This window comes from Ceratotherium simum, chromosome 1 (genome assembly GCF_057802395.1).
Source record: "Ceratotherium simum simum isolate JZ-2026a chromosome 1, ASM5780239v1, whole genome shotgun sequence".
NCBI classification, from domain to species: Eukaryota; Metazoa; Chordata; class Mammalia; order Perissodactyla; family Rhinocerotidae; genus Ceratotherium; species Ceratotherium simum.
The window spans coordinates 33,623,943-33,636,059 of record NC_141900.1 but is presented as its reverse complement, the minus strand read 5'-3'; the positions used below and the strand labels follow the sequence as shown (position 1 = coordinate 33,636,059).

Here is a 12,117-nt window from a genome sequence, read left to right as displayed (position 1 = left end):
TTGAAAATCCACATCAAATTCACTGAGTTTTGCATTAAACCCTTTTGGGTGAAAGAAGTAATGTCTCTAAAACATCCTCCTCCACTTCTCTCCTTCTCCCATACTCTTCCCCAGTGGTTTCTCTTGAATCATTCGGCTTCCTCTTCCTTATGTTCCTCATACTGTACCCGGTCCACAGAGTAAACCACTACTTCCAACTCCTACATTCCATCCTTCTGACATCATTTGACAAATATTTGTCAAGAAGTGCCTAGTCTGTCATGTCATAATCAGTGTTCTTCTTAGCACTGAGGAGGACACATAACTGAACAAAAGAAACCAAAAAAAAAAGATTAGCCGAAAGCTTAAACTAAATGCTAAATGCTAGGAAGAGAAGAATTTTTGAGAAAAAGTCAATCAATACTAATAGAATAATATTCTTCAAAAGTATAGATAGTAACCTAGATTATTTTATTAGATCATAGAAACTTCAAGAACTTTTATTTGGTTGGTTTGTTTTTAATTTAAATTTCACAAACTTTTAAAAAGTAACACAGTCACATGGTTTATAACAGTATCTCAGTTTAGTTTTAACTTGCATTTCTTTTATTCTGGATAAAATTAAGGATCTTTTACTATGTTGAAAAGTCTTTTATATTTCCTTAGGTTGAACTGTCAGCTCATATCCTTTGCCCAATTTTCTAATGGGCAATTTTTTTTTCTTATTGATTTGTATGAGTTAAAAATATTTTTTCCAGTTTGTTGATTGTCTTCTGACTTTGCTTACAGTGATTTTTGCTTTGCAGGTATAATTTATTTTTATGTAATCACATTTATCACTTTATTCTTTAATGGTTTTAGGGATTTGTGATATAAGAAAAGGGCCTTTCCCTTCTAAGGTTATAAAGAATTCTCCATGGCCTCTTCTACTTCTATTATAGTTCCATTTTTTAAAAATATATATATTTAGGGGGCGGGCTCAGTGGCATAGTGGTTAAGTTCACGTGCTCCACTTCTGGCGGCCCGGGGTTTGCAGGTTCAGATCCCGGGCATGGACCTACACACCACTCATCAAGCCATGCCATGGCAGGCATCCAACATATAAAGTAGAGGAAGATGAGCACGGATGTTAGCCCAGGGCCAATGTTCCTCAGACAAAAAGAGGAGGATTGGCAACAGATGTTAGCTCAGGACTAATCTTCCTCACACACATATGCAAAATATATGTTTGTGTATATATATATATATATGTATATTTAAATCTTTAATATATTTTAAATTTACCTTGGAGTGAAGTGCAAGATATAGATTCAACTTTTTCTTCCAATTGGCTATTTAGTTGTCCCATTATTAGCTACTGAATAATCCATCTTTTTCTCATTGACTTGAGATAATATCTTTATCATATATGCTTAGGTCCATTTCTGTATTTTTTTAACTCTATTCCACTGAATATTTTCTATTCCTGTGACAGTGCCACATTATTTCATTATTTAGCTTTATAACATTTTAATATTTAATAGAACTAGCCCCATATTCATTACCCTACTTTTTAGAATTTATAGATTAAATTAGGGAAAACTGACATCTTTGTGAAGATGAGCCTTCCCATCCAGAAACATGCTGTACATGTCAATTTACATAAATCTTCTTCTCTGAGTCTTAGGGGAATTTTAAATCTTTCTTCATAGAGATCTTGTACATATCTTGTTATCTTGTTAAGTTTATTTCTAAATATTTTCTTTTTGTTGCAACTATTAAATAGGGCCCTTTCTTCTATTAAATCTTCAAACTTTTTTTTTAATATATGGAGAATATTGACATTAATTGGGTTCCCAGACAAGATGTTGAATTATTTTTATATATATGGTACTTTTTCAGTTGACTTTCTTGAGTTTTCCAAGACTGCAATTTGATTATCTGCAACCCCTTTTGAATTTCTATACCTTTGATTTCTTTCTCTGATCTAGTTGTGTTAGCTAGAATTTCCAAACAATAATAACTAAAGTGGTCTTAGCAGATATATTTGTCTGGTTTATGACTTTATTGCGAATGTTTCTAGCAATTCTCTATTAAGCACGATATTAGATTTTAGGGTGAGAGAGATACTGTATATGTTAAGGAACTATTTATCTATTCCTTTTTTACTATGAATCAAGAATAAATGTCAAATTTTAACATATGTCTATCTGGCATACATAAATATGACCATATTTTTCTCCTTAAATCTTCTAATATGGTAAATTATATTAATAGATTTTCTAATATTGAATTTACAGAACTAATCTTTGCATTCCTAGAATAATCCCCATTTGATCAATGTGCACTTTCTCTTAACAAGCAGCTGGATTCTGTTTGCTAATGTTTTCTTTGGGATTTATGTATCACTAAACATAAGTGAATTGGTCTATAAGTTCCTCGTTAGACCATTCTTTGTCGGATTTTGCCCTGAGAACTTTTGGAACCGTAACTGTTTGATGAATGCAATATCATTGCAATACATGTCCATAGTTTAAAACACCCACCAGTAAGTGTCTTAGTTTTTCACTGCATCTCTTTATCAACAGAAGAAGTTTTTCACCAATGATTTTGTTCAATAAGACACCTATGAGAATATATATGACAATTTTTGCTCCTTCCAAATTTTGTGCAGAATACGCTTGAGATAATTCATTAGAAGATTAGAACAACATCAGTCAATCATTGTTTCCTGGAAATGATTCTTATTAATTTTTCCATGCCCAGAGCATTCATATTTTGTTGGGTATCTGTGTTATTATCTTTCAGTTATGGAGAAAACATCTTCAGATTCACTTCCTCTTACTGTGAATTCTTCAGAAAAGCATGAGACTGTATGTATTTTTGGAACTGGAGATTTTGGAAGATCACTGGGACTTAAAATGCTGCAGTGTGGTTATTCTATTGTTTTTGGAAGTCGAAACCCCCACATGTCCAGTCTGCTGCCCAGCGGTGCAGAGGTCTTGAGCTATTCAGAAGCAGCCCAGAAATCTGACATCATAATCATAACAGTCCACAGAGAGCATTATGATTTTCTCACAGAACTAATTGAGGTTCTCAATGGGAAAATATTGGTTGATGTCAGCAACAACCTCAAAATCAATCAGTATCCAGAATCTAACGCAGAATACCTTGCTCAGTTGGTGCCGGGAGCCCGAGTAGTAAAAGCATTTAACACCATCTCGGCCTGGGCTCTCCAGTCAGGAGCACTGGATGCAAGTCGGCAGGTAAGAGTAAATGATGAATTTACACTCAGTCTTTAAAAAGTGAATGTTTTAATGTGCACCTACCTCCAAGTTTCCAAAATATAAGTCCAAAATAAAATACCCACTAAACATTTCATTCTGCTAATATGTGCCATGAATAATTTTCTTGGGTTTGACCAAGTAGGGTAGTCAATTGTTGTGATTTATTTCCCACTGTCTGCACCCTCAGCTTTTAGTTTGATGGAACCCATTGGTGTCATTCTCTGGAGGCCTCTGGTCAGTACTAGAAAATAACATAGCTAAATTGTTGATGGATATCCTTTCCACTCCCATTACCCTGCATGAAACTGGTTCCATTTATTCATGAGATTAGAAGTAATCCTTTAGTGATGCAGCACCCACAAATACAGAAGAAAGATCAAACTGTTCACACTGTGGAGAACCAAGTCTTATCATATCAGTATGATGTGTCTGAAACCACTTTCAACTTAAAACCCTGGTACACATCTAGCACACATGTGCAAGTTTAAAACATCTTCTCATTAAATATGTTGATCCTACATCCTTCTCTGAAAAGCAGTTCACTACTACACGTCATTGTTCTGCATGGTGCTTATATAGACTTTCAAAATAATTACTAAAGAAAGAATAAATACAAAATTAATTGTTTTTAATCTAGGTGTTTGTCTGTGGAAATGACAGCAAAGCCAAGCAACGAGTGATAGATATTGTTCGTACTCTTGGACTTACTCCATTGGATCAAGGATCTCTCATGGCAGCCAAAGAAATTGAAAACTACCCCCTGCAACTATTTCCATTGTGGAAGTTCCCCTTCTATTTGTCTGCTGTTCTGTGTGCCTTCCTCTTTTTCTACTGTGTTATAAGAGAAGTAATCTACCCTTATGTTCATGAAAAGAAGGATAGCACATTTCGCATGGCTATTTCCATTCCAAATCGTGTCTTTCCAATAGCAGCGCTTACGCTGCTTGCACTGGTTTACCTCCCCGGTGTTATTGCTGCCATTCTGCAGCTGTACCGAGGTACAAAATACCGCCGATTCCCAGACTGGCTTGACCACTGGATGCTTTGCAGAAAGCAGCTTGGCTTGATAGCACTGGGATTTGCCTTCCTTCACGTCATCTACACACTTGTGATTCCGATTCGTTATTATGTACGATGGAGGTGGAGAAATATGACCATCACCCAGGTAAATCTTTACTCTTTTATATTGTCCTATTCCTTAAATCAAAGAGGAACCTTGCCACATTGTAGTCCATTTCACAATTATAGAAAAATCACTCGTCTAAGCATCTTTATTTTTTAAAGTAACTAGAATTAGACACTTCATATCTCTCTTTTTTTTTAATAAATCCAGTTGAGATCTCATACAACTATTGAGAATGAAAGTTAGATTCCAAGGTTCACTTGTATTCCCAGGACTCGCTGGGATACTGACAAACTGACAGATTTGGGGCCTCAGGAAACCTAATGATATCTACTTGAATTCCTTTGGGGAGCAGTCAATAAATGTAAACCAATGTGTTTTTAAGCTTCTATTTTTATGCATGCTACTTCCTTTTGGAAGTCAAAACCAACCGTCTTATAAGTAGCTGGGCTATTCAAACATGTGTCACAGGAATGTAAACAGATTCACAAAAGGGTGCTTATAACTCCATTAATGTTTGACTTGTGGGAAGGTGTCCTCAATAACTAGAAAGCTAAACAATTCTGAGCAAATGTCAAATACTGTTTTCTGCATAGTCAAAAAATTCAGAGAGAATCAGCTCAAGGAGTCTTAAAGCAGTCCCAGAGGAAGTGCTATACATCAGTTCTAGTTTGGAAATAATTGGTTTTGATCAATCTTACTGCAGTCTCAGAGTGTATTAGTCAATAACTCCTTGATGGTGCTTCTGTGGATTTCTCTACATTATTTCCCTAACAGATACATGGGAGGTTCTTGGGTAAGAACACATTACAGGGGCCTGATTTCTCTCAATCTATGGTGTGACAGACTTGATGCTATACTGCGACGTAGTAAACACAAAAGAACCCAAATTTTGTATGTGTGAATAATCAGCATATAAAGCTAAAAAACAGAATCTGGATGTAATCATTTGAGAACATCAAGTTTTGCTTGGGGAAAAAGAAACCATATGGTAAAGAAGGTTTAAGTAAATGTTTACTTTGTTTTAGGATGTATAGGGTCAATTAAAACTCCCTACACAATTCCTGGAGTCAACTATTGTAATAAAGTCCCAGCAGAACCAATTACATTTTCTACAAAAAATATAATTTCTAAGCATATTTTTCTCTATAATTATTTTCAAATTATTATTAAGAAATGTCATGCAATTTGCCTTGAGTAAATAAACCATACAGAGGTATTTTTCAGTCCCTTGAAAAGTTTGGGAAGTTCATAAAAAATGTAATTTTAAAAAATTGCTTATAATTTTTCTTAGGCAACAACCAAGAAAGAAAATCCATTTAGTACCTCTACCGCCTGGCTTAATGATTCATATATATCTTTGGGAATCCTTGGATTTTTCCTATTTGTACTTTTGGGAATCACTTCCTTACCATCAGTTAGCAACATGGTCAACTGGAGAGAGTTCCGATTTGTCCAGGTAAGGACTTCAAGATGTACCCTACTTTATATAGCAAAATGAGTCTGGCTTTACAAGTTTTCTCATTTTGCTCTCATACTATGCATAAATTTCATTTTGCTTTATCACTTCTTTAGCAATCTCATAAAAATAGCAACTGAAACAAGTTCAAATTAGAAAATGCTAAACTCTGGTACCAAAAGGCAAATTTCATAATGGCTTGACTTCCTAGCAGGGTATCCCTTGCCAAGATTCCTGACTACTCCCAGAGCCACAGCAAAGACTATAGAGTGAAAAGCATCAACAACTATTAAGCTTTGTGTGTGGAGATGTACTAGGTGGAAGGTAAAGAGAAACCCAAAGACAAAATTTCTACTTCTGAAAATCAACCTTAGAATATGGACATATTGATATGGAAAGACATATATTGAAATAAAGTTTAAAACCTTTGAAGCAAGATATGGTTGACTGTCGTCATACCAGACTCAATGCTGGTCTGTAAGAGGGAAAATTGGTTTTTTCCACATATCAACCACCAGACACCTCATTAAAGGCGGTTAGTAACTATTCTTATAGACCAGTGGTCTTCAGAGTGTGGTACCTGGACCAGCATTATCAGCATCCCCTGGGACCTTGTTAGATACACAAATCCCCAGGCCCCACCCAGACCCAATGAATCAGAAACTCTGGAGGTATGGCCCAGCAATTCGTTTTAACAAGACTTCCAGATGATTCTGATGCATGTTCATTGTGAACCAGTACAAAAGAATAGACCATTTGGAACTGAAATTAGATTTGACTTTTAAAGAGCTATTTGAATTTCAAAAGTCACACAGTTTCTCCCAGGGACCAAATGCAGTCAACATTTTCTCATGTTAACACCTTTATTCAAGGCATTAAGACAGAAATAAACATCGAGCTTTAGTATTTAGGCCAAAACAAACAAACAAAAGTCAAGTTTGCCAATTGCTCTTTATTGCGATAGAAATTAGCTAGCATCTGCTGTTAGTCAGTAACATAGTAATGTGGTGCTTCTGGAGCACACACTGTATCTCATTCATCTCTGGCCTTCAGAAAAAGTGATCAAGGAAAGAGTTTTACCATTGAGGAAGAAGGCAAGATACATTATTTATTCTAACTCAAAAGAGTTTAGTCCTAGGAAACTTTCCCGTCTGGCCAGGTTAAGATGAAACCACCACGTCATTTGTAAGCACAATCTTTTTTTAAAATGAAGTATTTCTCATTCCGAAGGAGGGTTAATGCTTTCTTCAGTACTTAGTAGAGTGTTCTAAATATTATAGGTTTCAAAGTTTTGTGGTTGTTGACAAATGGTTTAGAATGTTTCACTTTAAAATGTAAATATGTTTATATACATATTTTTGTTTCTTGCTTATAGTCCAAACTGGGTTATTTGACTCTGATCTTGTGCACAGCCCACACCCTGGTGTACGGGGGAAAGAGATTCCTCAATCCTTCAATTCTCAGATGGTATCTTCCTTCAGCCTACGTGATAGCGCTCATCATTCCTTGCACTGTGTTGGTGATCAAGTTTATCCTCATCCTGCCGTGCATAGACAGGACCCTTACACGGATCCGCCAGGGTTGGGAAAGAAACTCGAAATCCTCGAAATCGGCATTGAATGGAAAAACAGATATTTAAAGCAAAGTTCAATTCACCCAGACTTCTAAACTACATAGTATGCATTGTATGTTTAAAGAAGAATAATGGGTACAGTTGAGAAAGCATTTTTCTCCCACCATGGCCTGAAGTTTGTGAACAGAGAAGTAAATGTTGCCTGACTTTGAGAAATTGACACCGTTTTATCTCCAGTTAGTAATAAATCAGGGCAGGTCCCTGCCTCTCCTTTTCCTGGAGGCAGCAGAGCTGAGATCACAATTAGCTTTGTGGTTTCACCCTAGGAAGCTTCTCTGTTGTGGGCAACATGGCATGACCTAATGTCTTGCAAAATCCAGGGGAAGTACATGCAACTTCTCTCTCTGGTTCAAGGCCTGAGTGGAGTGAAAGAGAAAACAGTAAGGTGGTGTCCGATGATAAAGACTTTATGAGGTATGTCTGAAGAAGAGGACCAAATAAAGTAAAAGGAACGAGATTTTTTAAAATTGTTTTTTGGAAGTGAAGGTGATCATAAATATTACCGTAGTGAATTCTGTGGTTAAATGTGCTCTTTGATTTTGCCTTTACCAATATGGATGTGTACCGTGGTGAAATATTTTATAACACAACAAAAATATCACAATTGATTGGAAGTAACCATGGGTTGGATATATGCAAATCTATGCAGTTATCACAAGATCTTTCCTCTACAAAGAATAGGTGTAGGAACGACTGAGTTAAAATTGAGGGATATCCAGTTGGAGTTTCTCAAGGTCCAATAAGCAAGGAAGGGTTGATAAAAGCCCTTGCACAAAAAGTTCAAATAAACCAGAATTTTAGACAGCAAGCTAAATAAATTTTGTAAAGTTGCACTATATTAGGTTTGGTATTATTTAGGTATTGTAGTATGCTTTGTAAATAATATATTCCAAATATTGTTCAACATTAATCACTATGAAATGAATTTCTAGTATAAAAAAGTAGCTTCCAAAATTTGTCATAGTTTATTATAATTTTAAGTAGTGAAATTAAATGAATAATGAAAGTGTTAGTTTGACGGATGCACAGATGAGAGAGAATTATGGAAATGAAAGTCAGGGCGGAGAGGTGTGAGCAGTGGTTGTAATATGAGACTTGGTTCTTTCTCAAATCCTTGCTGGAATGCAGGATGGTTCTGTTTTCTGTGCTGATAGTGCCATTTCCAAGATGACCTTCAGCAGGATTAGGCTTCCTGGCTCACGCCTGGAGTTAAAAGGAGCCTTACGCGTGATCTTCCCACATACCAAAATAACCAAAAGCTTTGGGTTTGACATTTTTCTGCCTGCTTTACAAAGGCCATTTATTTTTCTCTTTTTTTACTTTTATTATCATATATTCTACATGACATTATATAAAATGATTAAAATATATTCAAACATCACCCACAATCCAGGATATTTTTCTATAAAACTTTTTGAAAATAGTTCTAGCTATAATGTATATTCAATTTTATATCCTTCCTTTTTCACTTACTATATCAGTGGCTTTGTTCTCTTACTTACAAGGTATATGTATTTAATTAGTGGCTGCATAATATTACATCAAATGGGCATTTATTTAATCACCGCCCTAATTAAACATGTAGGTTATATCCATTTTTTACTAAAACAAATAACATTTCAGAGAATATCTTAGCACTTTTAACCTTTTTCCATATTTTAAATTATTTCCTCAGAATACTTGCCAAGAATTGGGATTACAAAATTAAAGAACTTTTTATTGCATTTGATATATATTGCAAAATTATTTCTTAAGTGCCTTTGTCAATATCATCAGCACTGGATGAGGGTATTGGTCGCATCATACCCTTATAGATTTTGTTTTTTATTTCAATTTGTGTTCACTGAGAACATACACAGAACATATGCTCCATTAATTCATCCTTGATTCACCCAATCGAGGATATAAAAAAGCTGGAAGACTCTGAGCAGAGCTGTGGTGTGTGGTGCTGACCCCAGAGCATCAGTGGGAAGGAGGGGGAAAACGTCACTACTCATCCACTCAGTTTTATGCAAAACAGCCAAGTGTTTAGGGTTAGAGCCTGCTCTTTGGCTACAGGTTGGTTGATTAAAGATTAAGTACTATCCAGGCTGATCTAAGGAAAGCCTTTGGGGTTAACCATGCTCCCTTTTGGTAAAAGAATAATATGTTTTTACTGGGTCATAGTTCACTAAAAATAGAAAATGCCATACCTAGGTAAAAAAGCTTCCCTAGAGTAAAAAGGACTCCACTTTTATAACCTAGTAAAAATGCTCTTCCTGGGTACTTAAGAAAAGCCACGCATGAAGCTAGGAGTTAAAGAGCGCCCTGGTGGTTTTGGCATAACAGTGCATTGCCAGGCCCAACCCTCAGCCTCAACCACAAGGGCTCCAAGCCCCACCAGCTGACCAGAGAAGCCAATTTCCTCTTTTCCTCCCTGCGAATATCCATCCCTCCCCAAACCATCAAGCCAGTTTGACCATCCTAACACAGCTGACTCCTTCAGTTTACTGCAGGTGGAAAGAACAAGTTTGGAACAGATGGAAATAGGTGTGTTGGGTAAACTGTATTCCTTTTAACAGGTCCAAACTGTTCTACATGAAAAAGTTAGACTAAATGTCTTCACTGCTGGTGTGTTTCCTGTATTCTAGGAAAATTTTTATTAAACTCATAGACCTTTTATTTTTGTATGTTTTCCCCACGTTAAGGGATGACTGCCTTTGTAAATGTGTACTCATTAAATATTATTTTAAAAATATTTTCTAGTTTTGTTTAATTCTGGTTTTGACTCATCAGCATTCCAAAGAAAGTGATTGAAAGGTTTTGAATCACAGTAGTTTCAGCATCTGGAACTAAAAATACCTCTCTTCAGGGATAAGAAAAAGGAGAGGCCGTACATGGGTTTAAAAGCACATTAACGGCACATTAAAAGCACAGCTTCGTGCGATATATGCCTGAGCTCTTGGGGGGGGAGGGGTACATTCCAATATCCCGCATGTCTCAGTCCTACCCTCAGAGAGGGGAGAGGATCAGCTGGCCAAACAGGGTAGGAGTATCCTATCCCACAGTGGACTTTTGTGAGAAGTACAAACAAAAGGCTTTCCTTCCTCCAAGTGGGTGCCCCTCGGACAGCGCTAACAATGAGTGGACCGACTTCAGGTCGGACTTCAGCCTGTGGGACCAGACATTAAACGCCCTGCTCGCCTGGCCTGATGGGTGTTATCATTCTTTCAAAAGCAAAATAAAAACTGATAAATAAAGAGACGGTTGTCTACGTGGAGTAAGCTAGAGGCAAACAGAAAAGCCCCTGGTCAAAAGCCACTTCAATTAGAAATTGTGTTCAAGAGCTCTTCATGCATTTACTGTTCAGGGATCACAGGAGAGCCATGGTAACGATGAAAGGATATAACTAATTTTACCTCTGGGAGCTCAAAGATTCTGGACCTCCTCCCCAAATCAAGGTAGAATGGCAGTCAAGGTGCTGCACACAGAGCTTGCAATTTTCATTCTCCATCGCCATAGCCATCATCCACACCACCACCACCTGTCTAATCCACACACACCAAAGATATCATTATATGATCCTACTCCAATTTTCTACAGTGAGTTAGGATTACAATGTAGAAAAATCATCCACTCTTCTAAAGATTTGTTCAGTGGAATTTAGGAAAAGAGAATAAGCTACTCTTCTATGCCTTACCTTTCCTGAAGCTCAAGGCAAAGCCTGAACTCGCAGATAAGAGGATGTGAGAAAAAGACCCAAAGGAGGGAGGAGAAGGGTCAAGGGTGAAGGGGAAAGGATTGGGGGCTAGAGAAGGGGGAGTGTGCAGGCAGGACAGTGCCCCCTGCCCTAGCCCACCCAGCACAAGAGCATCCAGTTCTACATGTTTCCGTCTCCGAAGGAATCTTGGAAGGCTTCTAATGATGTTTATTGTATAATACTATGAGCAAAGCCTGTGCTAAACACTTGACATACATTTTATTCAATCCTCATAAAGTTCTCTAAGTACTCTTATTATCTCCATTTTTCAGAAGAAGAAACAGCCTTAAAAACATCAAGTGCCTTGTCTAGTAAGAGGCAGAACTGGGATTTGAACTAAGACAGTCTGACTCCAGGTCCATTCCCTTTCAATACCATTAATATAATGGGGGTAACTTAGGCCATCCTCCAAAATGTCCCTTTAAATTCATATATTAGGCTGGATGGACTGAACCACTGGCAACTCTTTTTTGAAATACTTTTCAAAAAGGAAGCTCATTAGTACTTTAAATATTCCTGATTGCCCATCCTTAACACTCCATGTTTGCCTACTGTTGGTTTTAGTACACCCTCTAAGGTTGTACCGATGTGCCATCTATGGTTTCAGCATTGAGTTCAACTCTGTCGTAACTGCGATTTTAATATTCCACTCCAATCCGGCCACAAGCTTTCCTAAGCAACAAAGGGAGCTTTGTTCAGGTGGAGGTAGGCAAAACCTTCTGAAGGAGGACTCAAAGGAGTAGCCAAGGAGAGTACAGCTCTTCTGCAGGAACTGAAAGGCAAATGTTTTCCTTTCTCTCTGGTTTTGCCTTAGTGCCTTGTGTACTGAGTGAACTTATTTGTTCTTGAGATCCAGTGACTCAGACAGGAAATCTTGTAAGACTTTTCATTTAGCATTTTAATACTAGTTGAGAAATC

The 12,117-nt window shown here is 37.0% G+C and overlaps 1 protein-coding gene across 1 annotated transcript; it reads left to right on the top strand.

Moving 5' to 3' along the window:
- Window positions 1-2,768: 2,768 nt before the first annotated feature.
- On the top strand, window positions 2,769-10,197 carry STEAP4 (STEAP4 metalloreductase). Its single transcript, XM_004431319.3, has 4 exons — window positions 2,769-3,224; window positions 3,883-4,410; window positions 5,663-5,827; window positions 7,203-10,197. The coding sequence occupies exons 1-4, from the start codon at window positions 2,769-2,771 to the stop codon at window positions 7,464-7,466; spliced, it is 1,413 nt and encodes a 470-aa protein (XP_004431376.1). The 3' UTR covers window positions 7,467-10,197.
- The last annotated feature ends 1,920 nt before the right edge of the window (window positions 10,198-12,117 follow it).

Bases quoted from the DNA above. Each gene is read 5' to 3' on its own strand.
- STEAP4 (XM_004431319.3), top strand. From the start codon at position 2,769: ATGGAGAAAACATCTTCAGATTCACTTCCTCTTACTGTGAATTCTTCA. The intron at 3,225-3,882 runs GTAAGAGTAAAT...TTTTTAATCTAG, and splicing joins CACTGGATGCAAGTCGGCAG to GTGTTTGTCTGTGGAAATGA. The intron at 4,411-5,662 runs GTAAATCTTTAC...AATTTTTCTTAG, and splicing joins GAAATATGACCATCACCCAG to GCAACAACCAAGAAAGAAAA.